At 40.4% G+C, this 21,803-nt stretch overlaps 1 protein-coding gene across 2 annotated transcripts in view; it reads left to right on the top strand.

Moving 5' to 3' along the window:
* The first annotated feature begins 442 nt into the window (after positions 1-442).
* LOC115144499 (KH domain-containing, RNA-binding, signal transduction-associated protein 2-like) overlaps positions 443-21,803 on the top strand; it is a 154,332-nt gene continuing 132,971 nt past the window's right edge. For both annotated transcript variants that reach the window (XM_065002622.1, XM_065002623.1), the window contains exon 1: positions 443-780. In XM_065002622.1, coding sequence (XP_064858694.1) covers positions 690-780 — 91 coding nt within the window. In that variant the 5' untranslated portion in view covers positions 443-689. The remainder of the gene's footprint in view (positions 781-21,803) is intronic.

Here is a 21,803-nt window from a genome sequence, read left to right on the forward strand (position 1 = left end):
AAAAGGAATAAAGTAGTGGCAATACATGGACATACGGTAGCCTAAGACCTTGCATTTCATTCATATTAACAGGTTTATTGTGTTGCCTATCTAACTTCACCGTATTTAAGTCCCGTGTAGATCAGTTGGTAGAGCATGGCACTCGCAACGCTAGGGTTGTGGGTTCGATTTCCACGGGAGACCAGTACGGATAAATATGAAAACGTATGCACTCACTACTGTAAGTTACCCTGGATAAGGGTGTCTGCTAATTGACTAAAATGTGTCTGCTTGTTTCCACACGTGAGAAACTTTCAGCACCAAGGACAGCGGCTGAAGGAAAATATTCGCTGTAGCCTACTACAACAGCGCATTATCATAACAGTGTTGAGATTTGTTGTTTGCGAATAGTCTGTCTCATATGACCAATCGCGTTTCAGAGGGGCGGGGAGCGCCACGCAGTCTCTCTGTAGCTAAGGTGGTTGATTCTCCAGGAGGGAGTGGGATGTGGAGAGATGTGTTTATAGCTCTGAATGTCGTTCAGTTCTCAGTCAAGCATCACGTGTAATTGAAGAGATTCCTTACGGATTTTCTTGCGGTAGCCTACCTATAAAGATAATTACCAAGTAGAAGAGAGACGCGCATTCCGACCCTCTCATCACTTTTGTCGTCTCACCTGCACAAGCGGTGAACAGGAGAGGTACCTTATCATGGATCAGGAGAAATGCTTACCGGAGCTGATGGCCGAGAAAGATACGCTGGACTCCTCATTTGTTCATGCAATGCGTCTGCTTGCCGAAGGTAACGTGTCATTGTTTTGGCCGGTCTTTATCGCTACAATTACCAATGTGTTGTAGATTATTTGATTGGTTTTGTCTACCAGTCCATTGTGTCCACAGGCATCACATACAGTATGTTGGGAGATGAAGTGATTAGCTACGTCGTATTTATTATGCACGATACTTACTGGTTAAATTGAACCAAAGGTGTGTTAAAATACATTAAAACCAGCTATATAACTTATCTATTCAAAGATTCCTTGTTGGTGTTAGTGCCATCCAAGAGAAAATACAAGACACTTTAATCATAGCTTGTGTTACTGGATTTGTAAGAGAGACAGATAGTCAGAGAAACTTTCCCCAATAAAATTCAGCCTGGACCTCAACTCCATTTGACTAAATAGTAGGCTACAAATGTTTCCCACAAAATTGCCATGCTTGTCACTTCATGTCAGACTATCATCAGCGACCCTCAGATGAAGATAAGACAGGCAATGGTGCGCACACGGACACGCGCACACACACACACACACACACACACACACACACACACACACACACACACACACACACACACACACACACCAATATTTAGAGATTTGACTGTGTGAATAGCAGGTCAGGGTGTTCTTACACCTTGAAAGGGGCGTGGGTTTGTGTTCCTACAAAAAGCAAATATGACCTTGGTGATTCCTTTATAGTGGGGCTTCGCCAACCTGCATTCCCATCCCTGAGACCTGAAACAGCCTAAATATTGCCCCCAGACCCTGGAAGCCAAGCTTTTATGGTTCAGTGGTGATGACTGTGAACTATGGGAGCACAAATGATCTGTTTTAAACTAAATGGAATCAAAGAACCTCTACAGAAATATACCGGAGAGCTTCAGGACTGTATTTTTACAGAACTAATATATCGGTAGAGCTTCAGGACTGTATTGGAGTGGTTTTGACTTCAGTGAAACCGGGCAAGAGGCCAACAAAAAAACTATTCAGCTTGTTCAGCTATTTAAAGGTGCACTATGCAAAAATCTCTCTGTCATTTCCTGGTTTCTAAAATTCGAATAGTTTGCATAAATTCAGTTTATTTGACAAAACAAACAACTATAGTGTAGAGAATTATCTTACCATCTAAACCACTGTCAAATACACTACCGTTCAAAAGTTTGGGGTCCCTTAGAAATGTCCTTGTTTTTGAAAGAAAAGCTATTATTTTGTTAAAATATTATATCAAATTGATCAGAAATACAGTTTAGACATTGTTAATATTCTAAATGACTATTGTAGCTGGAAAGGCAGATTTTTAATGGAATATCTACATTGGCGTTACAGAGGCCTATTATCGTCAACCATCACTCCTGTGTTCCAATGGCACGTTGTGTTAGCTAATCCAAGTTCATCATTTTAAAAGGCTAATTGATCATTAGAAAACCCTTTTGCAATTATGTTAGCACAGCTGAAAACTGTTGTTCTGATTAAAGAAGCAATAAAACTGGCCTTCTTTAGACTAGTTGAGTATCTGGAGCATCAGCATTTGTGGGTTCGATTACAGGCTCAAAATGGCCAGAAACAAATATGTTTCTTCTGAAACTCGTCAGTTTATTCTTGTTCTGAGAAACTAAGGCTATTCCATGCAAGAAATTGCCAAGAAACTGAAGATGCCGTACAACGCTGTGTACTACTCCCTTCACAGAACAGCACAAACTGGCCCTAACCAGAATAGAAAGAGGATTGGGAGGCCCAGGTGCACAACTGAGCAAGAGAACAAGTACATTAGAGTGTCTAGTTTGAGAAACAGACGCCTCAAAAGTCATCAACTGGCAGCTTCATTAAATAGTACTCGCAAAACACCATTTTCAACGTCAACAGTAAATAGGCAACTCCGGGATGCTGGTCTTCATTTTTAAGTGACCCCAAACTTTTGAATGGTAGTGTATATTTTCCATAACCAAACAAATTGTATTTTCAGCTGTTTGAAGCTGGAGTACAAAACCAAAAGTAAAAGACACAAAAACAAAACAAAGCATAGAAATAGCGCACATAGGGCAGATCTTCCACTTTGTATACTTGTCTACAACTGACATTTCTATGTGAATATGTCAGGTCACCTCAAAAAGTTACATATTGCAGCTTTAATCAGACAAAAAAGTTGATGTAATTCAGAAGACCTCTAAGCCATGTGTCATTACTGGCTTTAAAAAAGGTTATGCCTCAGTTAACCATGGTACAAATGTGCTATTACCTCCACTGCTACCACTGTACCAGCAAGCTGCCGCTGCTATAACTGTACCACACCGTAACCACAGCTGCCATTGCGACTGAAATTATACCAATGATATCACCTATACTGTCACAGATCCCTCCAGAACTTTCATTACACACACCTGTCCCCCATTCCCACTGATTAGTACTTGTATAAGTGTGCCCTTTGGTTTCCATTGGGCTGTCGATTATTGTTACAATTGGTGCGTGTGAGTACCTGTGCTGTGTGTTTTGGGCTTTCGTGTCCTTGTGGATTGCGCAGATGATTACGGGTCTTGTCCCGTGTGTTAATCATTATGCGCATGTGTTATTTATTCAAGGTACTCCTCACTCTGTTGTTAGGGGTTCAACCCTGTGTTGTGTATAGTGTTTATTTGGTCTTCGTCCCCATGTCTTTACACGGCACGCCGTAATTTGGGTGCAATAAAAAAAACTATTACGCATTCCTGCGTCTGTCTCCAGATCATTCATACCAATGTGACATATACCTCTTCAGTTATATGTTTTTCTTACATGTGTGTAGTGTATGCATTATGAATATGTGCACATCATGTACATCATTGCACATTTTTTTTAAATGCATGCCTAGTTGGAATAATCTATGGGAATTTGTATATTAGACAAGCTATTTCTTATGTCTGAAGGGAAGAAAATAGTCCATATGTGTGTGCAAATTCCTCCTTCCCATTAACTGGTAGAAATAATTAGCCGGTGATAATCTACATGGTTGATTGAGATCATATCTCTTCCCAAATTGAAGTAATTGAAGGATTTCCACAAGGGTTCTAATCAGTAATTTTCATGGAGGCACCAGTGAAATTAATTAAATTGGCAATTGACATTTGTCTTAAGGTGCATGTGATAAGAGTATATCTCATCATAATGTTTTAAAAGTTTTACTCAAAGGGATGTTGACATTTAGGGCTATTTGCTGGTGGAGTTGTTGCATAGAGCACTTGGTTGGTTTTGTTGTGCGTGTCAGGTAGTGGTAGATACTAGTGTCCTACAGATGAGACTGCTGTTGGTTATCAGCCAGGACGTCTTTTCACCTGGACTAGTTTATATCAATGCTCACCAGTATTCTTCAGTATAGTCATTGATCTTGTGTGGTATGCTTGTACTGTATCTGTAACGGCCAGAGCCTTGGAGAAAATAAGCACTCACATTGAGAGAGCCAGTGTGTGCATTGTCAATTTCACATTCTCAGGCGAGAGGTCGCCTACCTCTCACTGAAGCAGTAAGTGTTTCTATGTTCTTAGCAGAGGACCTGGGGATAGTGTGGCGAGTTATCATGTATTGAGTTCACAGGAGGCTGGTGAGGGGAGGAGGGCTCTTAATAATGTCTGCAATGGAGTGAATGGAGGGGTATCAAACACTTGGAAGCCTTGGTGCATTTACAGTGGTTGGCTGGCCTGGCATTCAACCCTTTGTGCCCCTATAGACGATGACAAACATAGTGAACCTCAATTACTTAATTAAGGTGTATTATAAACTGGGTGGGTTGAGCACTGAATGCTGATTGGCTGACAGCCGTGGTATATCAGACCGTATACCACAGGTATGACAAACATTTTTTTTTTACTGCTCTATTTACATTGGTACCCAATTTTTAATAGCAAGAAGGTACCTTGGGGGTTTGTGATATATGGCCAATATACCACAGCTAAGGGCTGTGTCCAGTCATTCCTCGTTGTGTCATGCTAAAGAACGGTCCTGAGCCGTGGGATATTGGCCATATACCATACCTCCTCGGGCCTTAATGCTTAAATATAGGGTAATAAAAGTAATGATATGACTAACACTGTAGAGGTCAATGTATAAAAATGAAGGAAATATCACATTTACATAAGTATTAAGACCCGTTATTCAGTACTTTGTTGAAGCACCTTTGGCAGCGATTACAGCCTTGAATCTTCTTGGGTATGATGCTACAAGCTTGTATTTGGGGAGTTTCTCCCATTCGTCTCTGCAGATACTCTCAAACTCTGTCAGGTTGGATGGGAAGTGTCGCTATACAGCTATTTTCAGGTCTCTCCAGAGATGTTCGATTGGGTTCAAGTCCGGGCTCTGGCTGGGCCACTCAAGGACATTCAGAAACTTGTCCTGAAGCCACTCCTGGAATGTCTTGGCTATGTGCTTAGGGTCGTTGTCCTGTTGGAAGGTGAACCTTGGCCACAATCTGAGGTCCTGAGCGCTTTGGAGCAGATTTTCATCAAGGACCTCTCTGTACTTTGCTCTGTTATTGCCTCAATCCTGACTAGTCTCCCTGTCCCTGGCATTGAAAAACATCCCCCACAGCATGATGCTGCCACAAACATGGTTCACAGTAGGGATGGTGCCAGCTTTCCTCCAGACGTGACCCTTGGCATTCAGACCAAAGAGTTCAATCTTGGTTTCATCAGACCAGAGAATCTTGTTTCTCATGGTATGAGAGTCCTTTAGGTGCCTTTTGGCAAACTCCAAGTGGGTTGTCATGTGCCTTTTACTGAGGAGTTGCTTCCGTCTGCTCACTGTACCATAAAGGCCCTGATTGGTGGAGTGCTGCAGAGATGGTTGTCCTTCTGGAAGGTTCTCCCATCTCCACAGAGAAACTCTAGAGCTCTGACAGAGTGACCAGCTGGTTATTGGTCACCTCCCTGACCAAGGCCCTTCTCCCCCGAATTCTCAGTTTAGCCAAGCGGCCAGCTCTAGGAAGTGTCTTGGTGGTTCCAAACTTTTTCCATTTAAGAATGATGGAGGCCACTGTGTTCTTGGGCACCTTCAATGCTGCAGACATATTTTTGGTACCCTTCCAGATCAGTGCCTCCATACAATCCTGTCTCAGAGCTCTACGGACAATTCCTTCGACCTCATGGCTTGGTTTTTGGTCTGACATGCACTGTCAACTGTGGGACCTTATATAGACAGGTGTGTGCCTTTCCAAATCATGTCCAATCAATAGAATTGACCACAGGTGCACTCCAATTAAGTTGTAGAAACATCTCAAGGAAGGTCAATGGAAACAGAATGCACCTACTCTCAATTTCGAGTCTCATTTTCGCTTTGTCATAGGGTATTGTGTGTAGATTGACTAGGAAACATTTAAGGCTGTAACGTAACAATATGTGGAAAAAGGGAAGGGGTCTGAATACTTTCCGAAAGCACTGAAGACCTTTAACCTCTTAAGTCGACCCTCTACTTTTTTGAACATTCTGTTAAAAATCGCGCAACATTTCAGCGCCCTGCTACTCATGCCAGGAATATAGTATATGCATTTGCTTAGTCTGTGTGGATAGAAAACACTCAGACATTTATAAAACTGGTTAAATCACTGCTGTGGCTTTACCAGAACGGCATTTACATCGAAAAGCACAGGAAAAACTGATCACTGAAAATGGGAAAATATATCCATGCGCTACTTGAACCCATTGATAAAGGTGAACCACAATTAATTGACTGAGGTTGCAGTACCTACAGCTTCCACACGGTGTCTAGAGTCTTGTCATTTCCCTTCGAGTTTTTTCTTGATCAAACACATGCAGGGCACCGTATCTCCTCAGGTCTAGGACCGGATATTTTCGTTGAGTTTCTAGCCGGACGTTTTTCCAGACGGACAGCTAATGATCTTTACATCGCCTCCTGATGAATTTTATCGCTTATTAACATTTACTAATACCTAAAGTTGCATTACAAACGTATTTCGAAGTGTTTTGTGAAAGTTTATCGTCGACTTTTTGAATTTTAAAAAATGACGTTACGTTTTGAAACAATGTTTTTTTCGTTTATCACACAGTCTACATATAACGATATCTAGGCTTTATATGGACCGATTTAATCGAAATAAAGACCCAAATAGTGTTTATGGGACATCTAGGAGTGCCAACAAAGAAGATGGTGAAAGGTAATGAATGTTTTCTATTTTATTGTGCGGTTTGTGTAACGCCGAAATGCTAATTATTTTGTTTACGTCCCCTGTGGGTCTTTTAGGGTGTTACATGCTATCAGATAATAGCTTCTCATGCTTTCGCCGAAAAGCATTTTAAAAATCTGACTTGTTGCCTGGATTCACAACGAGTGTAGCTTTAATTCGATACCCTGCATGTGTATTTTAATGAACTTTTGAGTTTTAACTAATACTATTAGCATTTAGCGTAGCGCATTTGCATTTCCAGAGCTCGTAGAAGCAAGAGGTTAAAGTAACTACCATACAGGAAATGAGTCAGGATCAGGATCAGGAGTCAGGATCATTGTGAAATATGTCATTACAAACACTTTGATGTTCCATCTGACTCATGACATCAAGGCATGTAACGGCAGAGAGAAATAGAGAACCGCACCTTCAGAAAAATGGAGAACAGTCTGAAAGTGATGGATGTTGTTGCTAATTTTGGATGTGCATTTCTCAGGATTAGGCATATTAACCAAAAAATCATTGGCATCCTGTCATCTGAGTGTTAGTATTCTGCATTTTTGGGTGACTATTTTGTTTCAGGGAACATGAAGGTGCAGCTTACTATTAGCCAATAATTATTCAACAACATTTGTATCAGATGAGGTATTAGCTGAATAATTCACTGTAATATTATCACCAGTCAGTTGAACGTGATAGCCAAGGAAAATATTGTAAGATACACCTCTAATGTTAAAGAGCACACATCATCTTTACATTAAAAATAAAAAACATTTAAATTGTCATTATGGGTTTTGAACAAAGACTCATGTTCGTGTCATAACTTTAGTATGCTAATGTTTCAAGTCATAGTCTACTTCTATCTGAGCTGTATGCGCAGTAATCACTGTAGTATGAGAAGTTGTATTGTGCATATTCATGTCCTCTGATCTGTAGTTAACTGCTACTGTACCTGGAGACGGATGCTGCTGCTCCATTTGGTCGACAATATATTATGGATTCAACGGGTGACAAGGAGTTATGATAGTCTGTTAAATATTCTGTATTTTGTTTAATTTAGTTTGTATGTGCAGTGAAGATTAATCATTATGTCCAGTGATACAATCCAGAAATTTCATAATGCAGCATATTTTAGCAAACCATGAAGAATAATGATCATGTTTTGGGCCAAATTCATTTTCAGGTCCATGATTGTATAGAATGAGTCAGTGGCACAATTACAATCACCCCCTGTATCTGAGCTGTGAGACACACCAGCATCATGTTGCAAATAGAAATGGTTAATGAGTGTCATTTGCAACTATAGGCTAGATGAAAATTAGATGAATAAGAATCCTCAGTAGTTGATTCAAATTTGAACAACCACAAAATAATGTAGGGGAATCACAACACCTGCCTCTCTAAAAGCAACAACAAAATAATGTAGGGGAATCACAACACCTGCCTCTCTAAAAGCAACAACAAAATAATGTAGGGGAATCACAACACCTGCCTCTCTAAAAGCAACAACAAAATAATGTAGAGGAATCACAACACCTGCCTCTCTAAAAGCAACAACAAAATAATGTAGGGGAATCACAACACCTGCCTCTCTAAAAGCAACAACAAAATAATGTAGGGGAATCACAACACCTGCCGCTCTAAAAGCAACAACAAAATAATGTAGGGGAATCACAACACCTGCCTCTCTGAAAGCAACCACAAAATAATGTAGGGGAATCACAACACCTGCCTCTCTAAAAGCAACAACAAAATAATGTAGGGGAATCACAACACCTGCCTCTCTAAAAGCAACAACAAAATAATGTAGGGGAATCACAACACCTGCCTCTCTAAAAGCAACAACAAAATAATGTAGGGGAATCACAACACCTGCCTCTCTAAAAGCAACAACAAAATAATGTAGGGGAATCACAACACCTGCCTCTCTAAAAGCAACAACAAAATAATGTAGGGGAATCACAACACCTGCCTCTCTAAAAGCAACCACAAAATAATGTAGGGGAATCACAACACCTGCCTCTCTAAAAGCAACAACAAAATAATGTAGGGGAATCACAACACCTGCCTCTCTAAAAGCAACAACAAAATAATGTAGGGGAATCACAACACCTGCCTCTCTAAAAGCAACAACAAAATAATGTAGGGGAATCACAACACCTGCCTCTCTAAAAGCAACAACAAAATAATGTAGGGGAATCACAACACCTGCCTCTCTAAAAGCAACAACAAAACCACCCCGGTCAGACCCAGCCATCATTGTCGTCATAAGATGTCTTGAGACATACATGTGAGACATCTTTAGACATTTTGAGACATACATGTGAGACATCTTTAGACATTTTGAGACATACATGTGAGACATCTTTAGACTTTTTGAAACATACATGTGAGACATCTTTAGATGTTTTGAGACATACATGTGAGACATCTTTAGACGTTTTGAGACATACATGTGAGACATCTTTAGATGTTTTGAGACATACATGTGAGACATCTTTAGACGTTTTGAGACATACATGTGAGACATCTTTAGATGTTTTGAGACATACATGTGAGACATCTTTAGACGTTTTGAGACATACATGTGAGACATCTTTAGACGTTTTGAGACATACATGTGAGACATCTTTAGACGTTTTGAGACATACATGTGAGACATCTTTAGACTTTTTGAGACATACATGTGAGAAATCTTTAGATGTTTTGAGACATACATGTGAGACATCTTTAGACATTTTGAGACATACATGTGAGACATCTTTAGATGTTTTGAGACATACATGTGAGACATCTTTAGACGTTTTGAGACATACATGTGAGACATCTTTAGACGTTTTGAGACATACATGTGAGACATCTTTAGACGTTTTGAGACATACATGTGAGACATCTTTAGACTTTTTGAGACATACATGTGAGAAATCTTTAGATGTTTTGAGACATACATGTGAGACATCTTTAGACATTTTGAGACATACATGTGAGACATCTTTAGATGTTTTGAGACATACATGTGAGACATCTTTAGACGTTTTGAGACATACATGTGAGACATCTTTAGACGTTTTGAGACATACATGTGAGACATCTTTAGACGTTTTGAGACATACATGTGAGACATCTTTAGATGTTTTGAGACATACATGTGAGACATCTTTAGACGTTTTGAGACATACATGTGAGACATCTTTAGATGTTTTGAGACATACACGTGAGACATCTTTAGACTTTTTGAGACATACATGTGAGACATCTTTAGATGTTTTGAGACATACATGTGAGACATCTTTAGACGTTTTGAGACATACATGTGAGACATCTTTAGATGTCTTGAGACATACATGTGAGACATCTTTAGACTTTTTGAGACATACATGTGAGACATCTTTAGATGTTTTGAGACATACATGTGAGACATCTTTAGACATTTTGAGACATACATGTGAGACATCTTTAGACTTTTTGAGACATACATGTGATACATCTTTAGATGTTTTGAGACATACATGTGAGACATCTTTAGACTTTTTGAGACATACATGTGAGACATCTTTAGACGTTTTGAGACATGAGGACTTGAAGATGTTTCTCAAGATGTCTTCAAAAATATGTCTTAACCTTTTACTGCAGTGGCCTAAGTCAAGGTCGAACAGTGTTTCTTGGTAGACAAAAGTATACACCTCACACACATGGTTATGGGCTTAAAAGAAGAAGACACATTAGATATCGAGTTAAAATGTATTACATTTTGAGTTTGCATCCCAATATTACACTTTATATTAAGCACAATCGTTTAACATTGAAACACAGGATTTTCAGGAGGTTTTTGGAAATAATGTTTATTGATTATGAATTATGAAAAATGTTAGTAACATTCTACCCAAGTGTCCACTAGATGGCGATTTGGTAATTTGACTGCAAGAAAGGGCTACAAGGAGACTCATCGAAAATACATTTCCACAAGCAGCACCACAGATATTGAGATGAGCGAGAGGCAAGACTTTGTTCTCACACAGTCCCACACGGTATCTGCGCATGTGCAACGAATTCACGTCACACTATTTCAGCATGGTTGCCAGGGCACTAAAATAGAGAAGAAGTTGAGCCTTGTGATTCAACGCTCTTAGTTTTTGTGGAAATTGACCCACTGTGATGCTTACTTTCTGCATCTGTGAAGTGGCATTGTTTAAAGTGGCTAGTGATACATTACATCAAGATGGCAAGATGCAGTAGATGGTATAGAGTACAGTATATACATATCAGATGAGTAATGTAGGGTATGAAAACATAAAGCTGCATTGTTTAAAGTGGCTAGTGATACATTACATCAAGATGGCAAGATGCAGTAGATGGTATAGCGTACAGTATATACATATCAGATGAGTAATGTAGGGTATGTAAACATTATATAATATAAAGTGGCTAGTGATAAATTGGTTACATCAATTTTTCCATTATTAAAGTGGCTGGAGATGAGTCAGTATGTTGGCAGCAGCCACTCAATGTTAGTGATGGCTGTTTAACAGTCTGATGCCCTTGAGATAGAAGCTGTTTTTCAGTCTCTCGGTCCCAGCTTTGACGCACCTGTACTGACCTCGCTTCTGGATGATAGCGGGGTGAACAGGCAGTGGCTTGGGTGGTTGTTGTCCTTGATGATCTTTTTGGCCTTCCTGTGACATCGGGTAGTGTAGGTGTCCTGGAGGGCAGGTAGTTTGCACCCGGTGATGCATTGTGCAGACCTCACTACCCTCTGGAGAGCCTCCCGGTTATGGGTGGAGCAGCTGCCGTACCAGGTGGTGATACAGCCCGACAGGATGCTCTTGATTGTGCATCTGTAAAAGTCTGTGAGTGTTTTTGGTGACAAGCCGAATTTCTTCTGCCTCTTGAGGTTGAAGAGGTGCTGCTGCGCCTTCTTCACCACTCTGTCTGTGTGGGTGGACCATTTCAGTTTGTTTGTGATGTGTACGCCGAGGAACTTAAAACTCTCCACCCTCTCCACTACTGTCCCGTCAATGTAGATAGGGGGCTGCTCCCTCTGCTGTTTCCTGAAGTCCACGATCCCAGGTCATTCACCCAAAACCGCATTATCTGACTGTTATCCCACTGGGAGCTAGCACAAGATTTCAGGTCTTAGGTAAGGTCAGGTTTTTTTTCTGGATCAAAATGTGGCTTAGGTGGTGGGCATTAGTGGCTAATGATGTGGTTGCCGACCAAACATTTTAGAGGCCCTCCTGTTGGCCGAGAGTGACAAAATGTTGCTTTTTTAAAGCTAATTTCCTGCATTTCAATACATTTTGCCATGTTGCAGAGATAAAATTGAGAAAAATGTGCCGTTTTAAAGCATATTTCCTGCAATTCTACACATTTTGCCATGCCTTATGTTGTCTGACTTACTCAAACATTAAAACAAAATCAATGGGGGACCAAGGCCATGACAAAAGCTATCCTTAGATTCTCCATGACGGTCTACCTTTTATTTTGGTGATTTTTTGATCATAGATGATCTTATTTAAAAAAAATATAGGTCCATTATCCTTTCTACATACTTTATGTACTAGTCTTTAAAAAAAACAATCTGTTTGGACATAGGTGGCCCGAAAAAACACTTAGGCGGACTGCCCAAAACCTTTCTGTGCAGGAAAAACCCTGAAGGTTATTTTTCACTAGGACTGTTGCGGTGACCATATTACCGCCACACTGGAGGTCACGAGTCATGAAGGCAGTCAAATTCCATGTGACCGTTAAGTCACGGTAATTAAACTTCTCCAAGCTCTGATGCTGCTGATGGTCGTTAGTAGCCTACCAAACTTCTCCAAGCTCTGATGCTGCTGATGGTCGTTAGTAGCCTACCAAACTTCTCCAAGCTCTGATGCTGCCGATGGTCATTAGTAGCCTACCAAACTTCTCCAAGCTCTGATGCTGCTGATGGTCGTTAGTAGCCTACCAAACTTCTCCAAGCTCTGATGCTGCTGATGGTCGTTAGTAGCCTACCAAACTTGCAAACCCTCGAATCACTCTGACATCAATACAAAAGTAATCGAAAATCGAATCAAACACTGAGAGCCCATGAGCCCATGTTGCACAATAGTTCTATAGGCTATGCAATTCCGAGAGAAAACAGAGTGAACAGAGATAATCCTCTATTAAAAAGAGGAGGATCCCATGAGTTTTCTATAGGCTAGGCCTACTATATATTATTTCTCAACTTTCTTAATATTAATCACATTGCTTCTCTTTACAACAGGAGTATAGCCTACCTGGCTGGCATGAAAATGAACCACAGGAAAAGCATCCTCCATTTGCTATTTAAGTGCAGAGATGACATGTATTTTTCCCCCCTGCCCCTGTTTCAAGACAGGTGCATGATAGTGGTTCAGTCTAAATCAAAACACATTTCACACATATATTATTTAGTATATGTAAAGACAAGATTAAATCAAGAATAGTGTGATGGGTGTCAGTATTAGCCTATCACTTGTGAATTATATATTGATCCCTTGTGAATGATGCCCAGCATAAGGCAAGAAACAATGTATTTTTTGTGTGACTTTTTTTAATCATATCTCACGTAGCCTTGACTATAGGACTATATGTTTTGATAAGGTTTGTAACTAAAGTGGTCAAATACCTTCTTAAAAAGGGGTGTAAAGCCTAACTGGCATACATAAGCAGCGCATGAGTTTCTAGTTTGGGGGAGATAATTTTCACCATAAAAATGCACCTTTATAATAAAAGCATTACATGCATAATTGCATTTGCTGTCACTTTTGATAATAGTGTTTTCTCGCGAATGGAAAACTGCCGTGTGCACATTTCTGTGCTTATAGTGTGAAGAAATAGCCTAATAGTTTATCAAATTTTAAGCTCAACGTTGTGATCAGTTTGTCAGCCTCATTGCGTTTTTTTAACGTTTTTTTGATGGTAGTGGTTGTATTAATTTGTAACATTTGTTTCTCGCACAGAATAGAATAGATCACTTTTTGTACTATGGGGGATAGTAGATTGATAGTAGACTAGCACTTTTGTTGTTTGTTAGGCCTACTCATCTTGTTGGCTGATGAAAAGGATGCGCGCAGTTGCGTCCCTGAAGTGTCTGTCTTCACTTGTAGCCTGTGAGAAAGACCCAATCACGTGATGGAGAGCCATATGAGTGAGAGGTGCTTCAGGGCACGCAGCACACAGCACTCAGGGAGAAGGGAACAATGGCCACTGGCCGCAAAAGGCATGGATTTTTCTGGGGGGCATTACGGCCACACAAAGGGGATGCCGCCAGGAAATTCGAGGCATTATCAAGTGCTTGTCAAATTGTGAATGAGAGACTGATGAAGTGTGTACAGCCTGCCTTTCGAACAACTTTTTCAAATCATCATTAGAGTTGCATCATTCAGCCTTTGAATGTATTAAAAATCAGAACATATAGGCCAACGTTTGTAGAACAACTAAAGTTTGATTAATAACTCTAAATTAAGCATATAGGAGTACCTATTTATTTGTTAACCGCTCAACATAGAATAGCCGCATGTGCACACTCCCTCAAATCGTTTGGAGAAAATATCCTATCTATTTTATTCAGCTTTGTATTCGTCATACTATAAAATAATATAAAAAATGCCACGGAATTCTAACCAAATCTTGTCTGCGAAATGAACAAGTGTAGCCTACAACTCAGAGTATGCTATTCTGTTATTCTGAAATAGACTACATTTTCTTGATGTCATGTTTCTTTAGACCTAAAATAAATCATGATTACTTGACAATCACCGGCTGACGAAATTACGTGACTGCCACAGCGCTACTCATCACACAGGTGTAGTTCATCCAACCACCTCCGCTACACTTCCTTACCTGAACATATAGTATAGTAGATATTGGATATTGTCCATTGAAGCATGTCTCATGTTACACATAGTGTTGCACCTGTTGACGTGTATAGCCTTATGACGTGTATAGCCTGACGTGTATAGCCTTATGACGTGTATAGCCTGACGTGTATAGCCTTATGACGTGTATAGCCTGACGTGTATAGCCTTATGACGTGTATAGCCTGACGTGTGTAGCCTTATGACGTGTATAGCCTGACGTGTGTAGCCTTATGACGTGTATAGCCTGACGTGTATAGCCTTATGACGTGTATAGCCTGACGTGTATAGACTTTTTTTGTCCAGAGCTAAATATTGGAGGTCATAAGTGTTTCTGTTGTTTTCTTCTCTGCTACATGATAATGGTTGTACCAGATATTCATCAGGCCAGGAAGAGGGATGTGTTCCTGCGCTGTTAATTATACAGCCGTAATGATAGACGCAGGCACACTGAAATCACACAGGAAATCTGATCAATGGTGATGACAAACTCCCTGGATGTCCGTCCTACAGAAAGTAAAACACTTCATGATCGAGTCACTGTCTTTTTTGTTATGAAATACGTGTACTGTATGATATGACATGAATGAATGGGAGGTGAATGAGACAATACTACTTCTACCTCTCCAATTGTTCAGAAAAGTTATGTTTAGACCAAGATCCCCAAGCAAAGCATACTGCCCGAAATGATTCAATACATTGATTATGCCTCTCAAAGGCAATCTGTATCACGCCGTCACACAGTAGATGTAGAAAGAAAGGGTTGCAAAAGGGTTCTTCGGCTGTCCCCATAGGGGAACCATTTTTGATTCCAGGGAAAACCGTTATTGGTTCCACGTAGAACCCTGTTGGGTTCCATGTAGAACCCTCTGTGGAAATGGTCCTACATGGGACCCAAAAGGGTTCTACCTGGAACCCTTTAAGATTCTAGATAGCACCTTTTGTTCCGAAGAGTGTAGAACATTTTAACGTCGATATGTGAAGTTGCTTTAGTCAATTCACAGAAACTGAAAAGTCTAAGTATGTGGATTTGAGGTTAACAATAGTGTTTGCTGAAAGCAGTGACTGAGTGAGCAGACTACACAATTAAGATAATTATTAATTTTGAGAGATTCTTTATCCTCTGGAAAGCTAATAAACGGGAGACCACAAAGGACAGGTTCACAATTAGATGTTTCCAATATGAAAAATATGAGGAGCATATGCATAACCACGGTAGCAATTGAAAGGGAACAATTAGAAGATTATGGGGAAATTCTCAGAACAAAGGTGAGGACGCAACAGTTCACCTGAAACATGACCGGATTTAAACATTACACTTTTGATCTTATGTGCATTTTACTGTACTTTCTGCAGCCATTTGTTGATAATGAAATCTGTAAATACTCTGGATATATTCAGTAACATTACAATAATATTCATCCAAAATTTGGGGCAGACAAAACAATTACAAGGGCTTGAGTGAGTGGTCTACCGGTAAACTCATTCTGTTCAGAACAATCCGGAACAATCCTGTGTATGATCATTGTAACTGTGCATAAAACATAGTTATCATTGATTCTGTAAATTACATTAGTTTTATAATATGGAAATGTGAAGTGCACATTTTGGCTAAATGGGTGTGTCGTATGCATGTGAGTTTAAAGGGCTACGGTACCTAGGGAAAGCCAATGGGCTTGTCCCAGGAGTGAGCCAGTAGAGTTGTAGTGATGTTTTGGGGATTTAGAGATATCTATTATTTTGAAAGCTAGAAAGTAAACAAAAGTATTTCATATGTTGTATAAATTTATAAAACAAAGAAGTCTAATTTTGTTTTCACTAGTATAATGTCTGTCCCTCAGTTTGATGTCATTGGTGTTACCACCTTGAAAATCAGGAAGTACAAAGATATACAAGAACCTTTGTCTACTCCCTCTCCTCCTCTCTGGAGCTCGTTGTCGCCAGTTTACTCATTATTATGCACACCTGTCACCATCGGTACGCGTACCTGCGCCTCATGAGACTCACCTGGACTCCATCACCTTCCTGATTACCTCCCCTATATCTGTCGCTCCCTTTGGTTCTTTCCTCAGGCGTTATTGTTTCTGTTTCTAGGTTTCATGTCTGTACGCCACTTGTGTTTGGCTTGTTCCATGTTAGTTTGTTTATTATTACATTCACTCCCCGTACCTGCTTCCCAACTCTTAGCGTATATGTTACAAACTTGAACATTTCCTCCAGTGGCAAACTGTTTATTGAACACAATTATTAGCTATTCACACCCTTTTAGTTGGTCATAGATTTGAGGATTCCATTGATAATTTGTTGCGTCTAAATTCAAAGTGTCATTGGTGATACTCAATTTAAATGAAGGGAAAATTCATAGTGAACAAAATTATTAATGATATCACTTAAATAATTGATTTTTAAAGGGTTAATGACATTAGATTTGAGCATCTGTGATCTCCATTTAAGAAAATCCTAAATGACCTCAAATGTGTCATTGGTGTTACCATCATTGGTGTTACTACTACTGGTGGCACAATGTTATCATAATGGTAAAAACAATTAAAAGTCATTAAGCGGAACATATTTAGATGTACCCAAATACACTTTAAAAAATGGAATAATGAATACCTTTTTTTCCAAAATGCCTTGCCCAAATGCCACCGCAATTCAATAACGACCCATAGACAATGTTGTCCTAATGGTACTGCATCTATCCCACACCAGAACTTAGCACGTAAATCTGACTGACTAACATAATTGCGGCAAATTGGCTTCATGAAACACCTGAGTAATGTGTTAATAAAACCCCAGAATATTCCTAATTGCAATTCAGAAAGTCAGTTCCGATTTATTTTGATATAACAGACGTTTTTATTCAAAGCGGGTCATTATAAGTGCATAATGTTTTTCACATGGGTGGCCCTTGGAATCAAACCCACCGTCCTGATATCAAATGCACCATTTTCTACCAACTGAGCCATAAAGGACCACACAGGACCATCATTGGTCAACAACGGTGCCCTTTGACACATTTATACAAGGCTGTTTCATACGCACAGAGTGGGATCACACCTGTAAATAATGGTATCCTAATGGTGCTGCATATCTACCCCACCCAATAGTTTAGCACCTACATCTGATTGACAAACATAAGTAATGCTGGACGACCCTTTTTCATTACATTCTAATGTTATTGAATTCTAATTTTGAAAGATTGTTGTTAAATATCATATATTTTACATTGCCTGTAGATCAAAAGAGTCCAGTAGACATATATCAATGTTTGATATCAATGTTTGATCAATGTTTGATATCAATGTTTGATTTCTAACTTCAGTCTATTTAATGTATTTAATTCATAAATGTGAATACATGGTTTGGATGAAATGTCAGTTCTGTTTTGTTTAATGGTTAAATGGTGTTGCAGAAAGCTCACCGTGGTTCATTTAACTACTGGTGGAGTTGTGAAACCAGGAAATGAAAGTGTGGGTGTAACCTCACATCTGGTAGGGGCACCACCTGGGATGGTGCTGGGCTGCAGGCTACTTCTAGGTATAACATAAGGCTCAGTAACACAGAGCCCACAGTAGAGATGTCTGCTGTGCAACACAGCAGGTTGTAAGCTTAAATCCTTTAGCATGGTCATTTACCTCCAGGAGTATAACATCTCCATGTTTCCCTCTCATTGCTCTCTCATTGCTCTCTCATTGCCCTCTGATTGCCCTCTCATTGCTCTCTCGTTGCTCTCTCATTGCTCTCTCATTGCTCTCTCATTGCTTTCTCATTGCCCTCTCATTGCTCTCTCATTGCTCTCTCATTGCTCTCTCATTGCTCTCTCATTGCCCTCTCATTGCTCTCTCATTGCTCTCTCATTGCCCTCTCATTGCTCTCTCATTGCTCTCTCATTCTCTCATTGCCCTCTCATTGCTCTCTCATTGCTCTCTCATTGCTCTCTCATTGCCCTCTCATTGCTCTCTCATTGCTCTCTCATTGCCCTCTCAATTCCCTCTCATTGCTCTCTCATTGCTCTCTCATTGCCCTCTCATTGCCCTCTCATTGCTCTCTCATTGCTCTCTCATTGCTCTCTCATTGCCCTCTCATTGCCCTCTCATTGCTCTCTCATTGCTCTCTCATTGCCCTCTCATTGCCCTCTCATTGCCCTCTCATTGCTCTCTCATTGCCCTCTCATTGCCCTCTCATTGCTCTCTCATTGCTCTCTCATTGCCCTCTCATTGCCCTCTCGTTGCCCTCTCGTTGCTCTCTCGTTGCCCTCTCGTTGCTCTCTCGTTGCTCTCTCGTTGCTCTCTCGTTGCCCTCTCGTTGCCCTCTCGTTGCTCTCTCGTTGCTCTCTCATTGCTCTCCCATTGCTCTCTCATTGCTCTCTCATTGCTCTCCCAAGGCAAAGGTTCAATGAAGGAATTGATTTAAGATAAAGAAAACAATTAGCTCTTGTAGGAGAGTGTACAATGTAATGCTTAAAGTGGTATATGATATTTTATGAATGCTGTTCTTTGTCATACTTATTTTAAATAAATAAATGTAACTAGTCAAGTCAGTTAAGAACAAATTCTTACTTACAATGACAACCTACCGGAGAAGAGTGGGTTAACTGCCTTGTTCAGTGGCAGAATGACAGATTTTTACCTTGTCAGCTCGGGGATTTGATCCAGCAACACTTTCGGTTACTGGCCCAACGCTCTAACCGTTAGGCTATATTTATATTGATTAAAGTGGTGTGATGTATTCATATCAAAGCAGGTAATTAACAATTAAATCCGATCCAATATTGGCACTTACTTTAAATGGTATATAATCTATGCTTATAAATCTGCATACCTCTACCTACATGCAAGGTAAATAACATGTCCTATTGAATGATAATGCTCTTTGTCAGACAATGAACATATCAGGGAGGGATGGAGGGAGGGGAGAGAGGGAGAAGGGAGGAAGGGAGGAAGGGAGAGAGGGAGGAAGGGAGAGAGGAAGGGAGAGAGGGAGGAAGGGAGGAAGGGAGGAAGGGAGAGAGGGAGGAAGGGAGAGAGGGATTGAGGGAGGAAGGGAGAGAGGGAGGAAGGGAGGAAGGGAGAGAGGAATTGAGGGAGGAAGGGAGAGAGGGGAACGAGGGAGAGAGGTAACTCACATAAGACACATGTTCCACCCACAATAATGTCAAATTAATTATGCAGTAGCTTGTTAATGTTGTACATAACTATTGCACGCACAGGTACAGTAATTCACTCAAGTCACCTTATTGGGGTCACTGAGGTTATCATTTACTGTTTACCTTGGCATATTCATTTTGACCATGAATTGCTTCATTTTTGGTTTGGTTATGTGTTTTAGTGTCGATTCTTTTGTGAGATAATAAAAACGTATGCGTCAAATTGGGTGACTGCTGTTTGACTTGTTCTGGCTGTGTTTGATGCATTGAGACTGGTCGGATACCGTTCCCTTGGGGTCAACTACATCCATTCAGTAACATGCACAAAGACGTAGCACCATAATAAAAAATGACCTCCAATAGGTAGGAGGCATCAGAAGGAAGAACATTTTATTATGCAGCGCAGTGGAACAGTAAGGTGAACCCTGTCGTCTGAAATAGATATCAGGTTATACATATTCATGATTGGGGAAAGAGACGCTTAGTCAGACACTCACACACATGCCAAATGAGTCACAGTTTTCCCAGTGAACATAGTTAAGGACGCTTCAAGTGAGAAGAACTGTCAAACACACTACATGTATCCCTTCTGACTGGTTACAGATGAGTGTGTCCAACTGTCAAGCCCTGTTTTCTAATGCACATCTCAGTACTATGTCCTCAGTTCTAAATTCTAATGGTTAAGAGGAAAATGGTAGATTGAAATTGAGTAACTATCTGGCCTTTTGTCTGGTTTGGTGATTGGTCTTATTATCAACAAAGATTGTCCTGTTAATGCAGAATATGACCTTGTTTTACAAAAATATCCGTGCAAAGCTTATTTGTTTGTTGCTTTCACATTGTGCTTTAAAAAAGGAATAGATAGGCTACAATACTGTACATTCAGAACTAATCCATGTTAGGGTTGTACAATATATTATGATTGATATCGCAATGGTTGTTGGTAAAGTCATTTTCTATACAATGGCTCATATTCAATTGTTATTCAATTCAATGGCTTATAGTCAATTTTCTGTTCAATTCAATGGCTCATATTCAATGGTTGTTCAATTCATATGCTCATATTCAATGGTTGTTCAATTCAATGGCTCATAGGCAGTTAAAAGCTGTCTTTATTTTGGTGACTAACTTTTTATTTAGATTTGTAATTGTTCTTTTTCAGAGGGGATTACAGGTACATATCCTCCCTCTCCACCTGGAAATCATGCTTCCCACCCCACATACCTTCCCATCCCACATACCTTCCCACCCCACATACCTTCCCACCCCACATACCTTCCCACCCCACATACCTTCCCACACCACATACCTTCCCACACCACATACCTTCCCACACCACATACCTTCCCACCCCACATACCTTTCCCATACCTTCCCACCCCACATACCTTCCCATCCCACATACCTTCCCATCCCACATACCTTCCCATCCCACATACCTTCCCACCCACATACCTTCCCACCCCACATACCTTCCCATCCCACATACCTTCCCACCCCACATACCTTCCCACCCCACATACCTTCCCACCCCACATACCTTCCCATCCCAACCAGCAAGAGAATAACTAATCAAACCTTTCCAACTTCTGTATTCACAAAGGGCTGCAGCAGGGTATATAGATCGTCCCTGACCTCTTGCCGTCTAAGCATGCTTTTTCAAAGATTTCAATAGTTTGATTTCTGTGCGAGACCTTCCTGCTAGCGGGCTGGGGTCACCTGGCTACTTTACTGCATTCTCCGGAGAAGGCAGGTGTCACCGAGCCAGCCACAGCATACGCAGTCAGCAGATGTTAGGGATTAAAGGGACTAGAGAGGTCTTGGAGCAGTTCACCTGGGGTGTCAGTAAGGAGTCTGTGGGGTACAGAGTGGCAGGTGTATGAGTAA

The sequence above is a fragment of the Oncorhynchus nerka genome, linkage group LG16 (genome assembly GCF_034236695.1).
Source record: "Oncorhynchus nerka isolate Pitt River linkage group LG16, Oner_Uvic_2.0, whole genome shotgun sequence".
Lineage (NCBI taxonomy): Eukaryota > Metazoa > Chordata > Actinopteri > Salmoniformes > Salmonidae > Oncorhynchus > Oncorhynchus nerka.